Genomic DNA, 27,729 nt, shown 5'->3' with positions numbered 1-27,729 from the left:
AGTCTTTTCCCTCTTCTTACATCTGTTATCCCAGAGGTGCTGCCACCAGTGTGGGTGGGTCCACCTTGGAGATGGCTGGCATGGGCTCCATCAGACCTGGGGGAAACTTCAAAAGCTTTTCCCTGTAGCAACCAAAACTTTGCCATGCAAACCAAGTGAAATTTAATTCCATTAATTAAAATCAAATGCTTCCACACAGAAAGGAATTTATTTTGCTACTTTCTACCTCATTTTCACGCCTCATCCCAGAAATAACCAGGTGGATGTCATGTGATCAACCCCAAAAATGTAATGTCAATGGCTAAATTGAATTTATGTGGAGATACATTAATCAGAAGCTGGCTCTCAGACAGATGGGGGTAGAGGAGGTTAGACTGAAAATGGATAAAATACGAACAGAGACAATCAAGAAGAAAAATACTGGTATTAAAAAGAAAATATAGATAAATAAGCCTAGTAAATTTGATTTTAAAAACTAATTCAAGATATCAGGTTAGCAGTTAACATGGAATAAATAGAGGAAATTAGAGAAAAGAAATTTCCAAATTATGAGCATTTGTGAATTCAGCAGGTCTCAGATAAGCAGTGATCAGACAAGTCTGAACATAGACCCACCTTCCATTACACAGGAGCCACTGTCAGACCTCTGTCATCAGGCAACAGCTGTGCCTGGATAAATGAACACTTGTTCTGCTTTGCAGGCAGCCCTGTCCCCATCAGTATGTGGAGATTAAGCCCCCTGAACCTTGGGGATGGAGCTGAGGAGCTTGTGTTAGCCCTGGAGAGAGAGTTTGCCAAATTTGTTTGCTGTCCTCATTTCTCACTCTAGAATATAGTGCAGGTTTATCAAAGATGGCTCTTGCAAACATACATAGGAACAATTTAGAGGGCATTCACAAAGACTAAATTTAGTGTCAGAAGGTTTTTCTCCCCCTGCTTCCTGTAGAATCAGGAGGAAGCATTTCCTCTGGAGCAACTCTGAGCACCCACAATGAACTCCCTCTGAGACACAGATGAGGATTTTTCTACTCTCCACCGACTGCAGAAAGGTCCTAAGGCAAATAAACTCCTTAGGCTAAAGATGGCCTTTGCAGTTATCCTCCTGTGCAGCCTGGTTTAAGAAGCAGGAGCAGTGAATCAGTCACTAACAGATTTTGAGTCAGTTCTAGGATTTTCAAGGCTCACAGAAAGTCACAACTCCTCCACTGACTTAAACACTCCAGGGCACTTTCCAGCAACTGGAAATCTGTAAGGATTGCTACACTACCAATAAATAACATACTGCAGGGCCGACATATATATTCAGAACACAAGTAACAGCAGTAGGACATAATTCAGAGCAGAACATGGTTTAATTAAAATGCTTGTGGATGTTGTTAAAGAAACAGTGCTACAGACAAATGCTCATTTTATTGTTTATTTTTTTACTTTCTTTATCTAATCTGCCTGTATATGGGTGCTAAGTGGACATGCATTCCTACCAGAGCAAACCCATTGAAAACACAGCTCTTCATTGCTGTTTTTAATGTGAAATTATTTCTTGTGAAATTTTGTGACATTTTAATTGTGGATCAAATATGTCTGTGTAGCAAGGTTCTGGTAGCAGGGAGGGAACAGGAGTGGCTTAAGGGAGCAGCTGCTGGAAGCTTCCCCCATGTCCAACAGAGCCAAAGTCAGCCAACTCCAAGACTAACCCACGGCTGGCCAAGGCCAGGCCAACCAGAAATTGCAGTAATGTGTCTGTGATAACATATTTAAGAAGGGGGAAAAAAAAGTTATTGTGCAGAAATAATTGCAGACAGGAAAGGGAGGACTGAGAATATGTGAGAGAAACACTCTGCAGACACCAAGGTCAGCACAGGAGGAGGAGCAGGAGGTGGTCCAGGTGCCAGAGCTGATTCGCCTACAGCTTGTGGTGCAGACCATGGCAAGGCAGATTGTCCCCCAGAAGCCCATGGAAATCCTCAGGGAAGTAGAGACCAGCTTGCAGCTCATGGAGAGCCATGCCAGAGCAGTGGGATGCCCTAAAGAGCACTGTGAATCTGTGGCAAGCCCATGCTGGACCAGGTTCCTGGGAGGGACTTGCAGACCTGTGGAGAGAGGAGCCCACGCTCGAGCAGGTTTGTTGACAGGGATTGTATCCCACAGGGGACCCATGCTGGAGCAGTCTGCTCCTGAGGTACTGCATGGGACAGTGCCCACTCTGGAGCAGTTCATGGAGAACTGTAGCCTGTGGGAAGGACTCACACTGGAGAAGTCTGTGGAGAACTCTGTGTCTCCTGTGACAGGCACCACATGCTGGAGCAGGGGGAGGACTCTTCTCCCTGAGCAACAGCAGAAGCAATCTGTTTATGAACTGCCCATAGCCCCTGTTCCCAATCTCCTCAACCACTGGTTGGGGAGGAGGTGCAGCCCAAAAGGAGGGTAGGGTGGGGTGGGGGAAGGTGTTTTTAAGATTTGTTTTACTTCTCATTATCTCATTCTGATTTAGGTTGGTAGTAAATTCAATTCGTTTCTATAAGTCAATTCCATTTTGCCCATGACAGTCACTGCTGAGTGATCCCTCCCTGCCCTTATATTGAGCCACAAGCTTTTCTATATATTTTCTGTGCCCTGTCCAGCTGAGGAGGCCACAGACAGAGCAGCTTTAGTGGGCATCTGGCATCCAGCCTGGGTCAATGCAAAACATGTATATAAATATTCTTAGATCTGAAAAACAGTATGAGAGCTTGTAGTAAGTGACTGAATCAAATGAAAGAAATTTAAGATTAGTCTCACTACTCATCCAGTCTCTGAGTTAAGGAGAAGGAATGCCTTGGTGTTTCTGCTCTCACTGATTGAACACAATCTTCCTGGTGTTTCCTCAGTGGTTAACTGACTGTGTTCATGGTAGCAGTGGGAGACGAAGCAATGGTGTCAGTCCAGAGTTGCCATATCACCTCAGTCACAGCAGATTGTGATGGTACAAAAGCAGTGACATCAACCTAGATTCCATCTTCTGTGCTTATGCAAAATGCTCATAGCTCTATAGTTATAGGAAAATGAGATCAGTAGATGACACTGAGGAACTAATCACTTACACTTTCTTCATTATCTTTATTAACGTACATTCTTCTTGGCTATATGAAGGGTTTTGGTTATCCACTGAAAGGGTGTAGTATTATGAGGAAAATCTCATTCACAGGATCAGTTGAGAGAGTTTCAGAAAAGGTTTTGTGGAAAGGGGAAGGGCAGTAGGGACAACATGAGAGGATACTGTAATGAAAAGCCAGCAGAAATGTCTTGTTCCAATGAAAATGGGAAACACTGAAGAGAGAATGGGTCACTGTGGGCTACTTAAAGAAGTAAAACCAAAATATGAACTGTGCTAGAAACAGAAAACTGGAGGGTCACCAGAACAGGGTTTTTATTCCAAGTTTAGCACACAGGAGAGAAACAGCGACAGCATGAGGATACACTGAAACAGCTGCCAAGAGGTTAGAAATAATAGGTAAAGACTGTGTTATAAGTCTTGAAGGCACAATAACATAAAATTACTTGACCAAGAAAATATTAATTGTAATTAACTTGTAATAAGGAGATAAATTTTGAGACCAGTTCTTATTCTTCCTAAGACTAATTGGGCTTTTGCCATGAAGTTTATTGGGAAGGAGATTAAACTTTGAATAATGGCTTGCTTAAGAAATTATTGATGTAATTCTGAACTGCTGGGGAAAAGTAACTAAGAAATACATAATGAAATATCATCACTTGAACAAATGCATCTGAGATGTCCCTTCAGATATTTAAAGAACTGATGGAACAGCTAGTTGCTAAAAAACCCCACAGAGAATTGAGGAAGTATCAGGAGACTAATAAAGTGTCAGCATGCCAGAAGTCTTTAAAAACTGAATTAAGAGTAACTATGGAAACTATTGTCCTATGGGTATGGCTCCAAATTGAAACAAATACTATAAACAGTGAAGCTGAAGGGGGCAATGTATTTACACGGAGGTGAATAGTGTAATGAGACCCTGATATGGCCCAGGTGTACTGCAGCAAACCAAGGCAGGCCAATTAGAATGTTTATCCTCCACATCTTTTACAATGAAGCCAGAAGATTAGCAGAGGACAGAACAGCATCAAGACTTTACAATACCATTTGATGCTGTGCCACATTATATCTTAAGGAAATTACTGAAACAAGTCAGCTGGGGCTAAAATTCACTTAAAGGTATGGCCACTGAACTGTAGACAGAAACTAAATCTGAATAGCAGTCAGCATTGTTAAGGATAAGCAGACAGTAGTATCCTTTAAAGGTCAAGATATGGTCCAATGTCTGGAGGATAAGGCATTAATTAAATGCAAAAGTGGTTACAAAAGTTGGAAGGCTGATTTACAGCACAGAGGAGAGAGGTTCAGATTGTTCTCTAAGGTTACTCTGGATCTCACAAAGGGAGGCTAAACTTTAAATGAAATTAATAAGTAATAATTGTAAGCATTAGCAGCACTTTGTGCCCATTAAGGAACAAATATATTTTATGAATTACAAATACTTTTTTTTGCATATGAAAGAATTTGTCTTTCTTAGATGCTTATTCAGACTGTATAATCAGAAAACTGAAATTCAGAAAGCAATACCATCAATAGCATTAATAAAAGGATAATTTGCTTGGTATCTTTCTTGTTCTTAGAGGAATATTCCCTTTAGATTGCTTATATTGCTTAGATTAGGTTGAGATTTGCACACCCAACTGGTACCATCAGAGGGCTCCATACTCTGAAGTTTTCCACATGAATGAGGGCTGTGTGGCAGGAGTGAGGGGTAAGAAATGAAGGGCTGGATAACAGGACACTTCTATGACTGTCCTGGGTCAGGTTAAGAACTTAGCCAGGATAATGCAGTCCCTTTAGCAGTGGCTGAAAATGGTGGGTATTTACAGATGAAGGGCATGACAAGCACAGTCTTCAGTAACTTTTCCCTGGACTCAATTGCTTTTCAGCTTAGGGCTCAGTCACTCTCAGCTCAGTCACTTGTGGTTTTAGTAACTCTAAATGATTCCTTTTGCATGAACTTTTCCAGCCTTCCCTTAAATGAATAAAAATTTCTAGCACTGGCACTGTGCTTTAATCTTACAACCATAATATTCATTGAAGGAAGTCCCATGTCCTTTTGTTTGCTCTGAAGCTGCTGCTACTAACTGCAATTGACACCTTCTAACTCCTGTACTGGGAGACTTGGCAGAGTCAGACCCTGGCCATCCCATTTGTGCCACTTGTGCTTTAGTGAATTTCTATCTTATTTGCCCTTGGTTGTCTTTTTCATGGACTGATTATCTTTTTCTGCAAGTTGTAGAATAGTTTTGCCTACACTGAAGCCATTTTTCCAGATTCATGAGTAGGTTCCCTGGCACCAGAAGTCACAAGATTGCCTCAGAATTGTGTCTTTGATGTTTCAAAGTATGCTTTATGGCCTTGCAAGAGAAGCCTGAATGCATAAACTGAATTCTGTTGCTCTAATGAAGCCCTCTGAACAGGGAAAGAGAGACATTTTGAGATGCATGAGCCACTGTATACACCTCACTGGAGGGTTCCCAGAAGCTGTGGGGCTTCCCAGCATCTCAAACAATGCTGAAGCAGAAAACAGCAGACAGAGACTTTTCCAGGAGAGCTGGTGCCTCATTGCTGGACTTGATGTCAGGGTGCCTGGCCATGGGTGCTACCATTGCAGAAAGAGGGAGAGATGTACTCTAGAGCTAAGAACAAACAGTGCTGCTCTGCCTTGGATTTTCCTAGAGTGTAAAAGGGGGACGTCTGCCATCATCCTCGTTCTTTGAGCACTTGAGGAGGTTCTTGCTTTGTTATCTGAGAAAAACAAAGAGGTTCCTGGTTAGATACTGTACACAGTGCTTTAAATTGTCATACACCAATGTCTCAGTAGAGTGAGGTGTCACACCCCACATTAACTCTATGGAGTCATGGCTTTCACTTAGGGTCTTCAGTTTTGGGGTGGGTTTTTTGTCTTTCTGTCACCAGTTGTGGACTTTACTTCAGTTCTATGGTGTTTCAATTATATTTTGCACACAGTGTGCGCCTTTGCACACTTGAAACAGTTGATATGTCTATTAAAGATGGAATGACTGCAAAATTGCAAAGAATTTATTTCCATGAAACTTCAGAGATTAGTTGCTAAGTTTAGTCAGTGTATCTTTTAGGACTGATCCTCAATACTGATTTTCATCCTCCTTTCTATCTGTCCTTTAATATTTTGCTTTTCTCATCAAAAGTGACATATTATTAGGAGGAAAATAATCCCCAAATTCTCTCTTTAATTCCTCCCTGGTTTTTCTTTCCTGAAAACCATGTATGTAGCCTTTTTGCCTTCTGCTTGCACAGTCCACTGAGCAATAACACAAGTCGTTTTTCATTCCCAAGTGGGCAGGCAGAGCTGGAACTCTGAGTCTTGCTGAGGTCTGAGAAAGGGGGTTTCTTTTATAACTTGCAGATAAAAACCTGCTACAATGAAATACAACAGAGTATTTAAATAGTGAGAATGGGGTTGCCCAGCTCTGTGCTGTGCTCTGCTGCTAATGCTCAGCAGTTTTCCCAAAACAGAGTGCAACACAGGTGGGGCTGAACTTTTAATTGTGTGTGTGTGTGTGGGAGGGAAGGAGTACACAGGAATCCCTTTTCCCCTTGTTTTTTATGGCATGAATGAAGTTGTGCCTTTTAGGAAAGAAGGCACACACCTCTCCAGCTGGCTGACAGCCTCTTTGCCTTTCTGCTGCAGGTAGCCCTGCAGCAAGATCTTGCTGACCTACCTGGGACACTGTGAATGCCAGGCTGAGGCAGGAGAGCTGAGATTGTTGAACCTTGCCAGGCAAGAGCCATGTGTCACAGCTCACATTTCTGGGTGTGCACATCATGCTAGAAAATGCTGCTTTGCTCTCCTTGCGTGAGGTTACTGTAATAACAGACACACTCTTGTTGAACTACAGAAGTTGGTGAGATTCTGTTTATCTAAAGGTTGGAAGTCTGAGAGGTTGCTCTTGTGGTAAATTCTTTGCAAGCTTTTGCAGTTCTAAGCTCATGACCCTCTGCTGTCTCTAACGTTGTGCTGCCATTGGCAGACTTTCCATTACATAATGTTGACCCATATTTGTGATATGTGACATTTTTTGCTAAACACTGTCAGGGATAATCTGTCACAGAATAAACTTTCTGATTATATGCTAAGACTGTCATCCTTTAGCACAAACATAACTTGTGCCTCAGACAATGATATTCCTTGTTAAGACAAGCAGAGTATAGTTCTCTCAGGTGAAAAAATTGCCATGAGAGCATTGTGTGCTGTGAGACTGAAATACCTAGGACTAAATTCATTACCAAGTTATTGCATGGAATCACATCTGGGAGGAATTTGAGCTTTAAAAAAATGTTCATCCCTTGCCCAGGTGATGGGAGTGGTGATAGGCTGAACGAAGCACGCAGCCTGAAGTGTGACTCTGCAAAATACTGTCTCAGGCTGGTCTAGCTTTAGAAAAGCAGAGCTATGGGAAAGGTTTCTCTGCTCTACACTTACACTGAGGTCTGCTGGTATTTGGAGAGTTAATCAGTCTTTTCTTTAAAAAAAATTGCAATGGTGTGGACAAAGAAATAGATAGAGCTCAGATAGGTGTTATTGCTACAAGGTAGCTGAGAAATGAGAGGCCTCTGAGGAATGGGAACACCCCCAAAGCTGTCTGCTTTCAAAGAGCTATGCAAAATCCATCCGTTCTTAAAAACCTGATTTCAGTTGCATAGAATAAGAAGTAGAGGAGAGAAAGGTGTATAAAATAGAGGCAGAGAGAATAAATTGGGAATTCTCTCAGTATTCAAGAACAGTGTCTGTTTCAAATGGACTTTATATAATGTTATAGCAAAGTAACAAGATTGTGTGAGCTGCTGAAGTGTCTGCCACATTGTGGAAGGGAATGAATGTGGAACATAAAGCTGAGAGACTAAATACACCATCTTCAGGGAAAGAAATTTTCCAGCCTTACGTAGGAGATGCCTGTGTGCTAAGAACAGTTGCAATATCAAGGAGAAAGGTTTTGATTCAGCACAGGGAATTAATGCTTGTCACAGACAAAATTAAAACCTGATGAATGCAGTCTCACCCACTTTAATTTCTTCCCTTTCTGATTCTAAATTTGTCCTCATTCTGTCTGTGCATTCATTCATATATTCCTCTCCCTTCCCACCTGCCAATTGACTCACACTCTCCCTTCCTGTTATTACTTCCTTTTCATTTTCTCTTCCTTTAGGTTCTCTTCCCACTCATTCCATTTGTCCTCTGCCTGACCCCTCTGCATACATTTTCTATTATGGTGAAAAATATCAGAGAAATAAAGAGCAGGGAGGAAAAAAAAAAAAAAAAACATGAATGAGAAAGAATGAGGGGTGGGGGGAAGTAAAAAGTACACAGTCCCAGAAGGGTGTTCAGCATTGCTCTTTCTCCCCAGGATCTACTACAGATTTTTGAGGGTGTGAGAGGAATCCAGGCTCCTAAAAACTATTCCTTGCTTCTAAGCTGCAGCACTTGGTCGTGGCTTCGTGAAAGGCAACACCAGAGTTCATTTTCTGAGATTAGTGTCCCTGGAAACCATCATAAAAAATGGAAGGATCCCAAAGTGCAGTGTTAGTGGGATGACAGGTATCCAGCTGTGCATAGGGCTTGCTACTGTGCCAGATCAGTGAGGGAGGACACTGGGTGGTCTTGGGACTACAGAAAGAGAAATGGGAGCTTTAGGGACACTTTGGACTTGCTGTAATGTAATGCTGACCAAGAAACATCACAGCCTCAGTCTTGGTGGGAGCCTGCCTGCAACAAACTGCTGTTTCTCAAAGCAACCAGTGTTGATATCTCATGATCAATGGCTAAACAGTGTCAGTTTTATTTTGGTGAAACAACAAACTGGTGCCAGGAATGCTTGCTGTAATGTGTGATAGGAAATGGGCTCAAACCACTTTGTCTGGAAACCGATGATCCCATCCTAGCACAGTGAGCTTGACCCCACAGTCAGTCCATAACCTGGAGAAAGCAGTGCACTCCTGCAGCCCCAGGCCCAGGGGCTGCTCCTTTGTCCAGCCTGCAGGCCTGTGGTGGACAGGGAGCTGAGCTGTCACACCTGATGATGGCTCAGGGCTACACAAGTTTAATTTACTATCCTATTCCTTTTTAAATTTTCTACTTTTCTGGCCCTGTTCTTCTTCCTGAAACAGGGAACTGATAAATAAGTACTTTTCAAAAAAGTTCGATAGGAATGGCACCAATACCATGTGGATTATTTCTCTTTCCCACAAAAAGGGCAGGTGGGAAGTGTGCAGGGCAGAGAGCAAGAAATGGCTCATTCCCATACCCTCTCTTGCAATGAATTACCTTCTGCCAGCTTTTCAAGGTTTTAGATTGATAAACCCAAATATTTCTTTCTAATATTTGGAAAGGCTAATATTTCTTTCTGCAAATTCTTGCATAATCAGGAAGGATCAGAGTGTACGGCTGAGCTCTTGCACTTGGGTGTGATTGCACGGCGTGGTGATGGTGGGCTGCGCGCTTCGGGAACGGGAAGTCGCTAACTGTGGCTTGGGGATGGTTATGCCTTGCATAACCTCTGTAGGGTTATGGAGTAACCTCGAAACAAACCACGCCGCGGCGGTGGGCAGCTGTGCTCGAGGCAGCCCGGCTGGAAGCCGGACCGACCGTTCGCAGGGCCTGACCCGGAGGGGTTGGACTCGCCGGGAGCTTCCCGTGGAAGCGCGGCTGCCGTTACATAAGGAGCGGAGGGGGAAGGGACGGCTCCGAGGCGGCGGTCGCGGCCCCTTTAAACGCGGATCCCGGGGCGCGCCGGCCGCCCGCCTCGCTGCTGCCCCCTCCCCGGCTCGCTGCGGCGACAAATCCGCTCCTCGCCCGCCTCCTCCGCCGAGCGCTCGCAGCCGAGCCGGGCGGCGCCGAGAAGCGCTGCCGCGCGGCTCTGCACCGGAGCCGGCCAGCCCCAGCCCCCGGCCCAGCCACAGCAGGCAGCGGCGAGGGGCGCGATGGAGGCTCCGCGCCTGGCGCACACCATGAGCAGCCCCACGAGCCCCTGCGAGGAGGTGATCAAGAACCTCAGCCTGGAGGCGATTCAGCTCTGCGATAGGGACGGTAAGCCCGGGCTCGGCGCGGCTAATCCCTGCAGACGTAAAATGCTGCTGCCCTCATGGATGCTAATGCAAATTAATCCGCGCGTCGTATGGTCCTTTGTTATCCCCCATAAATTTGTAGGTGCAAGTGTTCCCCACCCTTCCCGCCGCTGCCGCCACCCTCCTGCCATTGAGAACAAAAGAAGAGGAGAAGGTTGCACCTTGCTGGAGGGAAGGGAGGGAAAACCGCCGCTCCCTAAGCCGTGCCTGGCGTTGCGGCGCGATTACCCCGGGCAAGCCTGATGCACAGCCCTGCCCCTGCCAGGAATGGACGCTGGGGAGAGGCAGCAATGGGAGCCAGAGCCCGAGCTGCGGAGAGTCCAGAGCTAGGGATGGGGAAGCAGCCCTGGTGGGGTTTTGTTGCACGCGGTCTCCAAAGTCCTTTGTATTCCAGGGCGATTCCCGTGCTTCAGGTAGACGGGCGGATGCGCCGGCTGGCGTGGGCAAGCGGCCAGACTTGTTGCCGGTCCCTCGTGAGAGCCATGAGACGGCGAGCGGACCGAGCGTGGGGCTCGCAAGATGGGGCACGGGGGGAGACCGAGCGGGAGGCGGTTCAGCACCGCGGACAGCACCGCGCGGCGGGCCCGGGCGCGCCGAGCCCCGGGAGCCGAGGCGAGCAGCGCTCCCGCCGCGCCTGGCGCCCGCACCGCCGCGGGAAACCGCAGTGCCCTGGGGACAGCGGCTATCAGTCCGGCCGCCCGTCTGTTCCCCGGCAGGCAGGCGAAGTTTGGTTTCACAGTAGCAGGTGCGGGTGTTAAAGGTTGTCTGTGTTGAAGCAAGCAGGTAAATGTCAGGTGGTGACGGGGGACAGCCAAAACAAGTGTACGTGCTCGAAGCGACGCTGACGGCTGACTAGGGGAGAAGAGAGACATGTCGTTTGTACCCAACTGTGACTGACAAAACTAAACAGAATCACTGGCTGTCAAACAGTGAACTAATATTTTTTTGTAGAGTGGCATATCATTTGTTCTCATGTATCAGATAATTTCTATCTTGTCGTTTCACATCGAATTATTAAAAATATCTTCTCATTCTTGGATGCAGAATGTGCTTTGGGTGTAGAATTTGTTATCTACTAAATGTACCAAGGAATGGGGATACTGTATCAGTGACTGGTACGGCTGAATTAATGAAACTATTTCCTTGTGGTGAGCATATTTTTGGAGCATAACTGTTAAAGCTGATGGCTATAGAGGGAGTCAGGCCAGTTTTCTCTGTTATTTTTTACAAATTGGGATTAAATACTTCACTTTTTGGACCCAGGCAGACTCTAAGACCATTTAAGACTCAGACCGTTTAAGAACCTGAATTTTTTTAAGCTCTTATTTTTTCTTGTAATATTGGGAGGGAAAAAAACATAAGGCATTGAAAAGTCTCAGATATTATTTTATCAGTATCAGTTTTTTATCAGTATTATTTTTATAGTTAGATTAGAAATTCTTTGATTTTTTTTTCTGTTAATGTTGGAATTAAGATATACGCACTTCCATCCATTCATGCCTTACTCACTGCCACAGGAAACTGACCTATGTTTATAGTAGTGGAGATTACACTGAGCTTTTCATTAAAACACTTTTTCACATATATTCCTTTTAATTAATAGTAGATATAATTAAAAATAGATAAATTATGCAATCTTTCATATCTGTGTACCCTAAGTAATCATAGTGAAGTAGTCCGTGTTAATTGTGACAAACTCTATTTGGATCAACAAAAAAGGACTGCTTGATTCCTATGGATTAATGTCATACAGACCAGCAAATGGAAAAATGTGGTATTTTTTGTTTTAGTTCCTTTTTAGTTAGACTTCACTGGAAAACAACAACTTTCCTGTAGATGTAGCTTTACAAACTAACCTTCATCAAGCAAGCTGCCATCATCCAGGGCTGTTCCTCAATACATGTCTGAATTTCCACAGGAGGTGCCTGTATTGGGGATGGCAGGGGAACAACTCAGTGCCTCAGTTCTTGAGCATACTCCAATATTTCCTACAGGTGGCACTTATGCATCAAAAAGCTTGTTTTAATGGAAGCACTAAACAAGGAAGCAAAGGTTAGGGCTTTCATCTTTGAGATAAGTGTACAAATGTACACGGCATACATTTAGATCCCTGAGTGTGCACATGGGTACATTTGTATTATAAATAGTTGCAATTTATTTTAGGATATCTTTGTTGAAAAGGGTGATTTTCTTAAGGTGATTGGCATCATTGAGGTTCAACAAAGTCTTGTTATAAATAGCAATGTATTACACATACTAAGTTATAATTATTCTAGATTTTCATAATCTGAAAATGTTCCTTGGTGTTTAAGCTGTAGTAACTGTAAAGATAGCCAGTGAAACCATAACATTATACATCCAACTATGACAAATTCTGCAATGCACTTAGTTGGAATTGCAAGAACTGCTGCAGTAGAAACATAAGCAGTAATGGAAAATTTATGTTGGTAGCAAAATATTTTCTTGTTTTCTAAAATGAGAGGATTAATATTGAGATGTTTTATATTCAGCAAACTGGGTTATACCTTCTGTGAAGGTATATACAGGAGCCAAAAATCTAGAAATTGGAGTAAGCAATTAATAGTATCATGCTAGTTCATCTATTTTGGATTTTTTTCTGGATTTCTTTCAGTGTTGTTTATTGAGGCACTGTCATCTCTCTTAACAAATCAAATCAATTAAAAAGCTTACAAATGTTAAATAAGACATAAGAAATATATGCACTTTGGAAATTTTTTTAGATAAAAATTCCTGATAAGATTTGGTTGAAAGTGAATGCAACATTATAAAGCCAGTTATGAGCTGTTATTTTCAAAGGCATCTTACATTATTTGCTCTTGTTCTTTTACATGCGTCTAATAGCACAGCTCAGTCTGATGCACAGTCTAACGTGTAGCTCCTCAGAACTCTCTTGAACTCACTCTGTGTATAGGAAAAAATGTAGCATTTGTTATTTTTCATTGCTATATTTGAACACTGTAGCCATACTTCTGTAAGCTTAAGCCAGGAAAGAATGTTTAATCAGTGCTGAACATTCTGGTGACCTTTTTATGAAATTTGTATTAGCTTTACCTGGAGACTAAACCTTGAGTAGATGCATGGATGTCTTTTGTGTCATCAGCATGCCAATGCTATAGAAATATAGCTGATGTCAGAGAGTCTTGGAAAAAAGCAAGCTTTTCCCAGGCTTGGTAGAACAGTCTTGGATGTCAGCAGCTGAATGTCCCGAAGCTCCTCTGTGGCTGTGCTCCCTCTACAGACGATGCACTGTGCCTGTGGGTCCCACTGGGCGGAGAGCGATGACGCCATCATCCACTCCCCTGCCCTTTGTTGGCATCGACAGAGGGAAAGCAGGAGACACCCATCCAAATGACATCTGTCAAAATGCAGAAAGGAGAGGAGCGCAGAAACAAACCTTCAAAGAGGATGCTGGAACTTGGGGCACACAGACAAGGGAGTCAGGCAAGAAAACTGGCCCTGGAGGTGCTAACAGACAGCAGTGGCTGGTCAAGGGTGGAAGAACAGGAAAGACTTGCAAGATGGAGATTAGGTTAAATGGAAATTGAACAAAATAACCCAGAATGGGAAAAGAAGATAAAGGAGCAAGAAGGCAATCTAAGTTCAGGCAGCATGCTCAGGGAAGTAAAGCTGAGGGGGAAGAAAGTTAGGGCATGTTCACCCAGGTTAATTTAAAGAATGAGGAAGTACAAGACAGGGTTACTGGGCAGTTTGGACCACAGAGCTCAGGAGTAAAGGAATGGAACTAAGACTTGCTGAGCAGAGAGACTGGGACTGAAAGGACAGCCTTAGGAATGAAGAACAAGACTTTTGAAGTGTGACTGGGGAGGAAGAAGGAAGAGGGGCAGGAAGAAGTTCAAGGAACAGGGCAGAAGAGGCCATGCCTTGGTGTGACTGCCAGAGAATGTCTATCAATGCATGACATCTTCCAAAGCCACACAGGACCCCAAGATGACAAATTCTCCTTGTTCATTTGCCAGCAGAGAGGGGTGCCATGGAGTACCTAGAGTCAATGGCTGCTGCTCACTTCTGTGAGAGTAGGACTTTTTTTAAAAGGCTTTGAAGAGACCATCAAGCACATTAAGTAATTTTCCTGTGCCTTAGTTTTCCATGTGTAAAATGGAAGCATACTGCTGCCTCCCCTCACAGCAATGTTTTCAAAATAAACTAATGAATGTTTGTTAATCAGACAGACGCTGTAGTAGCCTGGAAAACCCATGAGGTGCATGGAAAAACCCATGATGAAATTCATAATTTTGTCTTCAGAGAAGAATATGAATAATGTGTAGCAAATAAGTCCTGGGACTACACATTGAACAAAAGCAACTAGCTGTTACAAGAAAAATAGTTCATTATGTACGCACTATTCATTATGTATGCTGAATGAATCAGAATTTATGTGGAAAAATTAGTACATAATCATGCAGTTAAAGGCTATATCATAATCTAAACAAAGTATCCAATGTAAGGTTATTAAAGTATGCTTCATTCTGGTAATTTCTAAGCATTGATGGCTTGAGCTATACAATCTCACTAATGTGCTTTTACACTTTGCCTTCATATATTTGAAGATAGTATTTAGGAATCAGGATCAGAGCTGGAACTGGTGTCTTGGCCAGTTTCAATCAACTTCATCACCTTCCAAACACTTGGCACCATCACAACTGTTTAGTCTACTGGCTTGTATAAAAACATTACATCATATAAGCTAAGATGTCATTTCTGGTTTATATAAACAGCTTGCATCTTTGGCTCCTCATGTTATTTGAGCATGTCTCATGTTTTCTGATTTATTTCAGGAGTTTATTACCATGCTGGATTTATTGAAGGATTCAGAAATATTTTTCTGGAGTTCATTAATTGTGGTTTACATTGCCATATTGTGTACACATTCACCTTTCAAACAGAAGGCATAAAGTGGCATCATCCAGTCTCTGGATGCAATTTTCAAATCCCCTTTTTGGCATTATGGAGCAGTGTCACTGCTATTTCTGAAATGTCATCAGTTATGTCTGAGAGATGGGAAAAAAATCAAATATCTAGGTAGACTCCCACATGAGGGACAACTGAGAGATCCAAATTTCACAGTAATTCTTAGTGTCCTGAATCTTTGTTGTTGAATAGTTTTGTTGGGTTTTTTTAAACTATGACAGTTCTGACCACAGTTCATATTTTCTATGTCCAGCATAATAGAGAACTGCTTGTATTTGTGATGTACTGATAGGACACAAAATTCAGGGTTATGCTTATTGTTGGTTTGTTCCTCTCCCTGGCTGCAAATTTGGAGATTTAAATTCACTGATATATTTCTTCCATAAAATTATGTCTAACCTGGCTGAACTTGAACATTGTGATTTTTTTTTTTTTTTTTTTTTTTTTTTTTTTTTTTTTTTTTTTTTTTTGTGACAAACGATCATTCTGCTTCAGGTAGGAGTTAAAATCTAGCACATCACTTCAAAAGCTCTCTTGCTGCAAAGGAAAATACAAATTAATGTTTTAGTTTTACATTCTTGCTAGAGACTAAGATTTCATATATTCCTCATTCTTAGAACAGAAAAATACTAAATGGAGCTGAGCAACAAGTCTTCATGTATGATCTTTAGAGCTGTGGAAGAGAAGAAAATGAATTATTTGCCTATGTCTTCCACTTTAGCAAGTATTTCATCCTGTGTTGGTTTATATCATAAGTAATGATGTCACTAAGTAGCAAGGCTTTGCTTGAAACTGGCTATTCAACATCCTGGTGTCAAAAAATGTAGTCATCCAAATTCTTCCTTTATATTCATGAATTTTTAGGGTTATTTTCCTTCCTTCTTCCTTCTCATCTTCTTTTAGAGCTTTATGATGCCCAAACCTATATTATTAATTATGAGCTATTTTGTCTGGCAATGACCAAGTTATATATTATAAGCTATGTATGTTTTGCCTGACATTCTATTTCTTCTCCTTTTCATTCAATTATTCTTTGCTGCAACTCTACGAGATCCTTTATAAAACTACTGAAATGCTTTATGTGTAATTATGCTAGATTCACCTACAGAATCACTGTTCTTCCCCAGTGCTGATATTGCTGGGTTGAAACTCAAGCATATAATATAGCTTTTGTAGTTAATTTCTAGTCAATTTTATACTTAAAGCATTTTAATCATCATTGTCTCCTGTGTATGTTCCTTCTTCTCTGTGTTTGTTTCAGATTAGAGATCCCAGATGCATTCTTATATTTATTCTGTAACAGAATCCACTGGAGCACTTCCTGCCTATGCTTGTAAGCCATCTTGTGCTTGCAGCTCCTTCTGTTTAATGTTGCCTGCAATACAAAAATGTGATCTCTCTTTAGATCACTCACAAAGACACAAAGCCTGGAACCAGCCACAAGCTCTATGGTAGCGCAGTGGGCACATGAGCTCCTTACTTGTATTTCCATATGTCATTCTCACCTCTGCCAGCCCTGCTTCAGCCCTGCAGATCAGTAGCTCTCAGTGAGTACAATGGCAGGAGGCATCATTTAGGGAGAGAAATTCTAACCCCTCCAGCATCTGAGAAGCAGTCCCCTAGAAGAAGAAGCTGAGCCCACCCCTCACTTAAAATTTCATATATCTTCTGCAAATCTCAAAGACTAAGCTGTTTTTATTGAGGAAGAGTTAAGCCATTACTGTCTAATCTCTTTCATCTTTCATCTTAAACTAGATGTTGCTATTCTACTAGCAATTTTCTTCTGAGCCTGCAAATCTGGTGGCTCTACCACCTCTTGTGAGAAGTGTTCTGAGCTCATGTTTCCAAATTCCTGCCATTCTGCCTGTATGATGTGGGTCAGAGTACACCCAGAAGGCCAATTCAGTCTTTCCAGCAGCTTCTCAGTGAGGTTCCTGGTCCAAGAGCCGTTGTTTCTAGAATAGGCAGAGTATCCCTTCTGTCATGTGAGGTGTGTTGAGGAAAGACTCTATCATATTCTTATTTAGATTTCTCTAGTATTTCATCACTGAATTTTATATGAGTTCCAGTCAGGCATTGTTGTGTTCTGTTGTCTCTAAAGCCTTGCTGAAGCCTGTCTTCCTGACCTTGGTTTTTCATTCTGGGACTTCTCTGCCTGATTAGTTTTCAATTTTTTCCCTTAGAATCTAGGAAGTTCTCCTTGTTTACCCATTCCTTGTAATTTCCTGCATCTTTTATTGTTCATGGCTTCTAAATAGCAGGTTTGAAGGCTCTGCCTATTCTGAATAAGGTAGTTTTCAGTCCCCTTGTGCTGCTGAAATAGTGGTGTTATCTTCCACCCTGACTGAGGAGGTAATCTTTAAAATCCTCCCAGTCTGAGTTTTTCTTAGACCACTCAGGACAGTAGGTACATCTTCTGTTCTGCCAGCATGCGTGGCCTTTTGTGCTTTTTGTGACCTGAAGGCTATATTTAATTCTGGCTGAACACAGGCTTAAACTATGTCTTCTTTGACAGAATTTTTCAGCATTTTTCTTGCAGAACACTTTCTTCAAAAATTTGTGAACATATCTGGAGAAACAGTGCTAACACTTCCAGTACAGGATATGTGTATAAAATATGTCACTGCTATAGAAAAGTATGAACAAAGACAGTGTTTAGGAAGTTGGAACTAAAGAAAAACTCTGCTACAGGATCACTTTTTTTGATTTCTTCACTAGGGTTTGTTCCACAGTGGAGCATTCTTTATTTGACCTTGAAATGTTTTCCTTCAGCACAGAAGATTTGCTTAGAATTCATTGTAGCGTTTGTAACTGAATCAGTTTTCACAGTGGTGTTTGTAGTTGAATCATTAGTCAGTTTTGTTTTATTGTTCTCAGAGTGTTCTTGTTTGATTTCTGCTTGAATGAACAAGGTGTTTTGCATGGATGTTTCCAAAAGCAATGATTAGCTGTACTGTTTTCATAACCTAACAAGTGTCTCTCTGAGTCTTGACAGGTGTAGCTGCTGCCAAGAATGGGAAGCCTTAAAACTAGTTTGGTGTTGCTCTTTCATTCCTGCAGAGTGACAGAAAGTATTATCAGGGTTGAACTCTTAGTTCCAAGTGGAGTGGAGTCTGGAGTTGATTTCTTCGATATTGGAGAAAGCCATTCCCAGCTGGCAGCTCTAGGAGAAGCACAGTTGAAGGAATTGCAGTATTAACCTTTGTATATCCAAGCACTCTTGTTAGGAGAATTCTTTGGTTTGCAATGATCTGAAACATCCCATAAATTTCTTTCCTGAGCTGTTCCATTGGCTTCAGTAAGACTTTGTGTAAAAACCAATTTGCATTCATAATGTGGCATGATTAAGATCTTACAAGTGATGTATTTTCCTAGTCTTTGGTGTGTGTGTTCTAGCTTATTTCATACAGATAGGCATCTCATTTGGAGTTTTTATGCACTTTGTCTGGATTTAATCTGTCTTTTTTTATAAGATAGATTGTTTATAAGATACTTGTTTATATATTTAACCTGTATTTATAATCTGCATTTAACTTCTGGCTAGAAGTAACATTTTTAAAAGATTATTCTAAGCATTTTTTACAGTTCACTTCTATGTGTACTCATAGTCAAAAACATTTGGACTTCAAAATAAGCAGGATAAAAAGATGTTAAAAGGCTCTTTCAGTCTTGGCCAGCTGTAAGTTCTAGTGTACAAGTATCTGTGGAGTGACTCATGCTGTTTTGTTGTTCTTTTTAATGCAACTTATGTAAAGGGAAATTATATGTGGGTTTATATAAAGGAAGGGATAAAATTAATCACAGGCCGTGCAGCAGATTGTATTTTCTAATGCTACTAAGGAACATCTTCCATGTGACAACATAAGGTAAATACTATTTACTTACACTTTTGTGATGAACTTTATGCTGGTAGCTTAATATAGATGTTGAGTAGAAAGCATGTGATTTTCAGAGCACTGTTTCTGATGAACTTCTAGCCTTTACACTTCCAGTGTAATTCCAAGACATATCTCCAAATATGGAATATGTTCCATATTTCACAGGAACTGAAAATCCCCTCAGGCTGCTGATTGATTCCAGTAGATCACAGGGAATTTATGTCCCTCTTGTGTGGAACATACTGGAATTTTAGGCTGTGTTACCTGTGCTGTGATGACATAGCTACCATCTTACTCGTCAGGAAAGGACAGGTTTGGGCAGTAAGATTTCTCATGGCATTTATTGTGATTTTCTCACCTTTGCCCACGTGTAGATGTTGCTTTCTTTCCCCCATAGATGGAGGCACCTGAAACTCTGACTACAATAATTGTTTGCTCTGTGAAAATCTCTGTGCCATGCTTTGGGACCCTGACACTTCTGTACTTCTCTTTGTCACTGTTTAGGTTGCATGGGGTTCTAAAATCATACTTGATATCTAGGGATCTGAGTAGGGCAGCCTTTCTAGAGCATGAGAGTTTAATTTCAGGTTTTGTGGCACATCAGGTAGCCAGGTGGCCCAGCATGGCTTGTGTGGTGGGAACATATCTAGTAATTTGTGCTTTCTCATAACTGGAAAAGTACAGGGAAGACAGAACCACTATCTCTGTGTATAGTGATTCTCCTTTTTCTATTTTTGTATATTCTGTAATGCTCAGCTGGTTTCTGTGTTGCTCCCTCGAGCAGACCATCAGGGAGCCCCCAGGCTGCCTGGCGGGGCTGTCAGCCCTAGTGCCAGTGTGCAGTGCTGGAGATGGAAGCCAGAGAGGGAAACTAAATCCTTCAGTGTATCTCAGTATGCTTATTAGATTAGCTCATATAGTAGTGAGTGGGAACTGGAAAGCATTCCTTGAGATGCTTTTAAATGCTCTAAATCCAAAAGATGAAAGACTAATCTAAATATGAATTCTTTTGAAGTACCATACCCAAGGGAACTTGTTTGGCATTGTGAATTTGTAGAAGGTTGTGCAGCTATTCCTCTATAGCTAATCAATTTTTGTCTTGTCATGATCATGATTGGTGCCATTGTTGCAGTCCAATAGCTGTTGATAGCCTGCATAATAAGACTACAGAAAAAATTTATAATGGGAACTATTGTAAGTAGCCAAGTGATCTGTGCTTATTTTAAAGAGCAGTTTGAGAGTTATTGAGGACCATGGATTTGTATCTGATGTTTTTAGAATTGATGTAGGTTTCTTTTAACTTAATTACATCAAAACTTCACTTTGAGTTTTCTCCTCTCCATTAGACAATTTTCATTAGATAACCTACAGGAGAGTTCTGTCACAAATGCCATCAGGACAGGAAGCTGATGAGCTACAGCTGGGACTTTTAGTAAAGATGCATGGTCAGTATGCTATACTGTGTCTGAGTGAGGGGTGAATTCCAATGTGGTGAAGACTGCTGAAAGATTTCTTTTGGCTTCAATATTCATAACTGTGTCATCTTTATATTCTAGTAACAGTGAAAAGCTTGACCTCATTGTAGCCTTCCTCTTGATAAGGAGTGTTTAGCAGGATCCTCTCATTTCTGCATGCTTGCCTGCCTTAAAGAAACTGACAGCAACCTAAGTTATCTGTGAGCTCTCTGCTCTTGTCAGGGGTTCAAAAGTTAGGAACAGTCAACCAGTGGCAGACCTGCATCTAAAGGCCTTGGCAATGTTTAGTTTCCCTAGGAAACCAGCTAAAAACGAAACAGAACAACTCCTGCCAAAAAAAAAGGACTCTCAAAACCCCTATATCCTTTATTTGTTAGGGCCTGAGAGAAAGTCTGAAACAGGCATACAATTCTGAAATGTGCATACAATTTAAATGTAAAATAGAACAGTACAAGTTACAATGTAGAATTTCCTGAACTATTGTGAATATGTAATACATTTCAAATCACAGCTAAAAAGCACAAACTAGTGTAAACCAGAGCCAAATCCCATTCCTTACAAGAGATGTGTGTGAAAAGCACCCAGCAATTGCCAGTGCACTGAAGTAAAGAAATGCTCATTCATGCTGCAGACTGCCAGGGTATCCAGAGAGTTACAAAAGCCCACTCATGCTGAGCACCCTACTTTCTCAAGGAAAATGCTTAGTAAAACTATGTTACCCAGCCTTGAGTTCTCTCTGCTGCCCTTCAAGAGGCAAGTTTTGCCTTTCTGTCTGGGCTTCCCTTTGGTGAAAGGAAGTGGACTTTAAATGAAAAATCCTTTTGTGATCAAGGCACTTGCAGTTTCGGGGAAGCTGGCAGGTCACATTAAAGCTCATGTGAATACAAGGCTGCCTCATCTTGCTGGATTTGAACTCACATGACTCAACTTGAAGTAGAGAACAGGTTTTTGGTTTAGATGAAGACACAGCTGCAATAAATGGCACAATTTGTTGCCAGCCAAAGAATGAGGTAAACCGATATGAATGAGGTTCACAGTAATAAACTAAAATGGAACTGTTTGTGTCTCTCCTTTGTTTAGTGACATGTGGAAGCACAAATCATGAAAGGCCACTCACTTCTCTAATACACAGTTAATATTAAAAGCAATGGAAAAGTAAGGGCAATGCTTTGCCTCAATTACACTGTTAGCTGAAGAGCACTGGAGCAATTAGGCCAGTGACCCAGAGCAGTGTAACTTGGATCGGAATCTGGCCCCAAGCAACTTGTCTGGGGTCACACAGTCAGTGCCTTCATCTGAGATCTGTTTTCTTTTGTTGTTAGTCCTGGAGACATAGGCAGTTCCACAGTCTCAGACACAGCTGTACATTTTAGTCACAGACAAACCTCATGCCCTTAAAAGCTTTGTATCTCTTCCTGCTCCAAAATCTGCCCCTTTAGGAATCAACAGGGTGGGAGTCTGAAAAATTTTCTTCCCAGTTTTCAGCAGAACAGCACTGAGATAGCATCCTTACAAAAATACACCACAAAATGGGCCTGAGTGCAGTCTGAAATGTGGTCAGAATTTCACACTGGCTAGATAATAATAGAGATCTGATAACACAGACTTCTGCTAAATGAATGAAGTGCATATGATAGGTTGGTCTGGGAGAGATTTTGTAGTAGTTTCTGACACACTGGAATTCTGTACAACTGAAGGTATGTATTATACTCAAATACTAGTTGTATGTGTAAGGACTGTAAAGTTAATTTTAATTTTTCAATGGCATTCAAATTAAGTGAGATGGTGGTTTAGAGCCTTTTACATCCCTTGTTACCTTCTTTCCCTTTCAGCATTTGAGAAATGCACATTTTAATTAAAATTTGTTTTTCAAATGTATTTTGTAGCCAATACATGCTGAGAAGAGCCACTTACCACCCATGTACTGCAGGCTCACTGTGCTGAACAAAATGGGAGTATTTAATTAGGAGAAAAAACTGCAGTGGCTTAGTGTTTGTGGCCTGCAATAATAATGTCCTTTTTGGTTTCAGAAAGACAGAATTGCCCTTGCCTGGCTCTGATGGCAGAGCCATGAAAACTGATGGTTTGCCAGTAGATTTTTTTTTTTTTTTTTCCATATTGCAACTCTCCTTTCACAGAAGGCCACAGAGAAGCTTGTTTATGTGACAAGGTACAGTAAAAAATGAAGCCAGGTTTAGTAAAAGCAGGCTGAGAACCTTAGAGGGAACTGGATAGAAGTTGTTTTGCATATAGGAGTCACTCAGCAAACAGGATGAGGAGCAAGATGCTGATGGATGGTGGTGACATTTGCACTCTGTCCCAGCTTGTCTGGCCAATTCAGTTTGTTTAATTTTGGTATTCATGGGTCATAAAAGGAGATCCCTGCACTTCTCAGCTCTCCACCCAGGGATTTGGTCTGTCCTTGGAGCATGGTAGGGTCAAAGGAACTCAATAGATCTCCTTATCTTGGATACAGTGGAGAATAGTCATGATAGCATGGATGGCAGTTTAATCTTCTAGTCTAAGTGGTTTTTCAGTCTCACAGGTTTCCTAGTGCTTAATTAAGAAAAGTGAACATACATGACTATTTACAACCTTACAGTTCCATATTTCCATCTGAAAATAAAATTCCTCCTTTTTAATATTTTCTCCATTTATTTTTAATACAGTGAAAACTAAATTTTGTGTGAAGCTGTGTTTAGCTTAGCATATTACTGTGTTAACTCTCCTCAACTTACTTGTAGTAAAATTGCAAAAAGAAAAGAGGAAAAATTCAATGATAAAGGCACAAACTTGTGGGACACCAAGTGCTTTACAAAGGAATAGAGACCTCCAGTTTTTTTACAAATATTCTTCAAAAAATATCTAATAGGAGTAAAGGGAACTCTAAAAAAGGTAATTATATCAACATAGACTTCATCTATTTCCATTTCAGTACTCAGTCTAGGGGTTTGGCTGTTACTGACATTCTGAAAATGTGGTTTAGTTTTGAATGAGTAAGGTATAAATATTAAATACTTCCGAGATGTCAAATAATTTCAGGATATCAAATAACAATTAAATCTTAGTGAAAGAGTAAGGTCAGCCTTGCCAATTTAGCTAATTGATCTGATTTGCTTGGGGTTTGTGAAGTTTGTGTACATAGTGGTAATCATGTTTTCAAAAGTTTGTGAGTAACTCAGCTTAGATTCTATTGATTTCAGTCGGACTTTTGCAAATAATTTAGCTATTTCTGAAGATGTTACTACTCATTACTTAAATTTTTGTTTCAAGTAAGGATAGGTCAAAAATCAAAGGAAGAATTGTTGCTGATTTAGACCATTTGACTGATAGCAACAGAGGACAATGTACAGTGATATATCTGAATTTTTTGTATGGTAATAGCAAGAGAGGAAACAATTATTTTGAGGAATTAGTTTAATGATGCAATTAAATGCACTATTTATTTAAAATTAAATTAGAGTTATTAAATAATTTGTCTATAATTGAAGTTAGCAAGTTATAAATTCATCCACATTCAAACTTAAATGGTCCTGAGATATTTGATCCTATCAGTGCTTTCAGAAAAAAATATTGTGGGGATAAATGATGTATTTGACACAGAAATTCAGAAAAATTATTCTTGAAAAGTTTATAGTTTTTAAAGTATTAGTCAAAGGATATTTCTGAGTCAGTGACACATAGATTTCTTTGCTAAGGAGCTCAGAAATTGGCTACAATGCAAAACATACTATTTATCCCCATTATTTTTCTTTGTTCTCTGGCAGAAATCTTGCAAATTGCTGTTGCATCATGAGAATCAGTCAAATTGACAAGTGTAATTTAGGAAATTATTATAAAGGGTAACTTCAGCTAGCTCTTAGCTTCTGTGACCTCCTTCTCTAGTCTCTGAAAAGAATTAGATTCCTCCAGGGCCAAGTTAAATGTGAGAGTTACCTGTAGGTACTCAGATTACCCCATCTAGGAAACTGCCTCTCTTCACTGGATGCAAAGTGAGCCTGAGGAGGCTCACTGCCTGTGGGGGATGGGTTTTGTCAGTTTTTTTGTCTATATTAGCAGAGTAAAAGTGTTAGCAGTTTCCACAGTAGTCTGGAAAATTCATATATATATATACATATACATATGTATATACATATATATTCATATACATATGTATATACATATATATATACCCATATATATATATTTATATATTTATTTTATGTACATCATATGAAAATTGTACCTAAATATCATTGCAAGTCATAGGCATAAAATCTTTTGGAGAGTAGCCTTTGCTTTTGGATTAACAGATGCATATTTTGTTTCAAAATTATTCCAGGTGTAATGCAGGTTGTCTATGGTCTTGTCACAGGAGTGAATATTGTTGGTTTTTTTTCTTGTTACTGTTTCTGCTGTCATATTTAAGAAATATTTAGGTTTTATCATTAACTTAGAAGGAATACATATGGCCCAAGTAATCCACTGTTGAGAGTAGTATCTATGCCAAAATTTATATTCCACAGAAATGTTATAATGTGACTATTTAATTTCTGCTTACTAATTATAGTAACCTTCTCTGTAAAGATACAACTAATTTCCTATTGAACATAATGTTGTATTCAGTGCCTGCTGAGAGAATGAGCTGTAAACCAGAGCCCTTCAGTTCTGATAGCATAACCACGTTCCAAACCTGCCATGGTACCTCTGCTGGCTGCTGCTAGCTGTCAGGTTTGCCACTCGTGCTTTTGTATTCCCAGTGGTGTTGGTGGAACACACACGTTTGAGGAAACAAAGCCCCTGAAGTCCCATCTGCTTTTGTTCAGGGGCATTTTGTTAAATCAGCATCTGGGCTGGGTGGGTGTTGGAGCATGGGGCTCACAGCCCGTGGTTTCCCATGGACACCCATGGTCCCCCAGCTGCTGTGCTGCACCTCCAGCCTTGCAGAGCGAGGCTGCAGGCCCCTGGTGACAGCAGCCACTGAGAAACCAGGCTTGGAGAGAGCTGGGAGCCTGCACACATCTCTGGCTGGCAGTGGCAGGAGTGAGAGATTGAGCTGCTGCTGATGTGAATCACGGCGCCACTTGTAGAGTGCATTCATCCTCCGTGTGAGAAGGAGGAAGAATCGAGTCCTTTGTAAGGGGCTGAGACAAATTTTTCAGCACAGAAACCAGGCAATCCAGAGATTGCTCAGTGCTTTGTTTATGTGGGCACTCTTTGGGGGGCATTCTCAGCTGAAGAGGATGCCTGTACTGAAGGCACATTTGTACTCGCAGAGTCCAGTTGTATTCTCTTTGGTTTGTGTGTGGAATATTCCTGCTGAATTCAATGTCCTAGATTAGCAGGAAACAAATTAAGCTGTTAAATCCATGCAATAAGAATCTGAGTGTATATGCATGTTTCAAAGACACTCAGTATATATAGATATACATGTTATAGTTAAGTAATGCTTTATTTTTGAAACTATTTTTTTAAAGTATTGAACACAGTGCACATTTCTTACTAGAAAATGCACAGCACTAGTATCAGAATGGGGAGGAAATGAGGAGAAGGTTTAGAGGGGTTTATCCCTCTAACAGGATTTCTAGGGTCAGGCATTCTCTCTTTATCTAATTTAGGAATTAGTTTTACAAGGATACTTATTTAGAAAATATTCCTAAATATGCTTATATAAGTGTAAAAATCTCTATTGGGAGGTAGTTTACCAGGATTCTGGGGAAGAGAAGAGAGAGATACTTAAGAGTCTGAGACTCTTCACTCATTTTTTTGTACATGAAAAGAGGCACAAACAAAACATCAACATTACTTCTGGGGTTGTGGATAAAATTTGAGCTTTGAAATAGAGTAACTATCCTAGAGAAGTGCACTTACATAGCCTAACAAATAACAGCCTCAATTTAACATTTTTAATGTTGTTGCATTTGTATTTCCTCTGTGTGATTTCACTGTCTCTCTTGAACAAGGTGTTGCTGTGAACATTGAAATGTTGGTATCCAGGTTAATTATTTGCTTGGTGGGGACATACTGTCCTGGCTCAGAAAAATAATTCTATATAGCCAGCAGTTGGATTGGGAGCCATTCATTCCTGAGCACAGGAGGAAAATATGAAACTGTATTTTTGCTTAGTTAGATTTAAAGTAGCAGCTAATATGTAATTTCCTGGCACTTCCCTGTCATTTTTGATGGTTATACAGAATGAAGTTTTCTCCCTTCTATTGAATTTTTGAGGAAATTAAATACCTTCTCAGTAAATTGGAGAATTCACTGTCAAGTACACACTTAAATATTGTCAGTCTATATCAGATTTCTGTAATTACAATATTTTATCTCTATAGATCTGATATATAACCTATCTATTGAATTATCAAGACCAGAAAAGGTAGAAACTTTTGTATTTCAGAAGGTGCAAGTGTTTCTCTGCTCATGTCATGGGAGTTCCTGTTTGTAAATGAGTTGTTCTCAGTTGTTAGCACCCACGTCTATAGGAGGATTTCCTATGTCGTGGTACCTAAGACACGTGTGCTCTTAGACATTGATCCCCTCTCATCAAACATTTCTTCTTAAAAATACCATAGCTAATATCTGTCATTGTATTGAAACTGTTAACTTGAGAAAACCACATTCTGATTTCCCCAGGACATGCATTTTAAAATCTGAATGAGATTTTTTTTTAATGTGATTCATATTATAAAATTCTGTTTGGCCTTTAGTGTGTTTATTACACGTGCTGTTGGTATCTATATCTATATATATCTATATATATAAACCTAATCTTTCAGGGTCTCAGAAATTGCTTCTCATCCTCATCTACACATATTTTGATTTTCCAATATCTTACCAGAATGCATTAAGCATCTAGCATTAGCTTTTAATTTTGTACTTTGTGAGTACAGTCTTGCTTATTTCTGGCTCATGAACCTGAGTCACGTTTCCCTTATCACATTCCTGGGTTTTCATGGAGCTTGACAGCTCACAGAAGTAACTGCAGGAGTTAATGTCTTGTGTGTATTCCCAGACACTGCACCCAGCACTTGGTGCACCCTCTCCTGCATGACAGCAGCCCCAATGAGGGAAATTACATCAGTGTAGGGGAATATTGTGGTGGCACACAGGATATTGTGGTCACCACGGTTCCACTGACTTTCCTCCCAGTCACTGCTTGTGGGGCATCACCAGGGCTTCCCTGTGCTTTTGTCTTTCCCAATTCATTCAGTGGCTTCTGGATGTCTCACACACCATAAAAAAA

The 27,729-nt window shown here is 40.8% G+C and overlaps 1 protein-coding gene across 3 annotated transcripts in view; it reads left to right on the top strand.

Moving 5' to 3' along the window:
- Positions 1-27,729, top strand: part of PHYHIPL (phytanoyl-CoA 2-hydroxylase interacting protein like) — a 54,893-nt gene that overhangs the window by 13,446 nt on the left and 13,718 nt on the right. Inside the window, exon 1 of one of the 3 annotated variants that reach the window (XM_059851160.1) lies at positions 9,899-10,163. The exons of the other annotated variants lie outside the window; for them this stretch is intronic. Within the exon in view, the coding sequence (XP_059707143.1) occupies positions 10,058-10,163 (106 nt within the window). The 5' untranslated portion in view covers positions 9,899-10,057. Of the gene's footprint in view, positions 1-9,898; positions 10,164-27,729 lie in introns of those variants that run through there. 3 annotated transcript variants of the gene reach the window in all.

The sequence above is a fragment of the Haemorhous mexicanus genome, chromosome 7, assembly GCF_027477595.1.
Source record: "Haemorhous mexicanus isolate bHaeMex1 chromosome 7, bHaeMex1.pri, whole genome shotgun sequence".
NCBI classification, from domain to species: domain Eukaryota; kingdom Metazoa; phylum Chordata; class Aves; order Passeriformes; family Fringillidae; genus Haemorhous; species Haemorhous mexicanus.
Note: the sequence above shows the minus strand (reverse complement) of the source record. Positions and strands in the feature narration are given on the sequence as shown.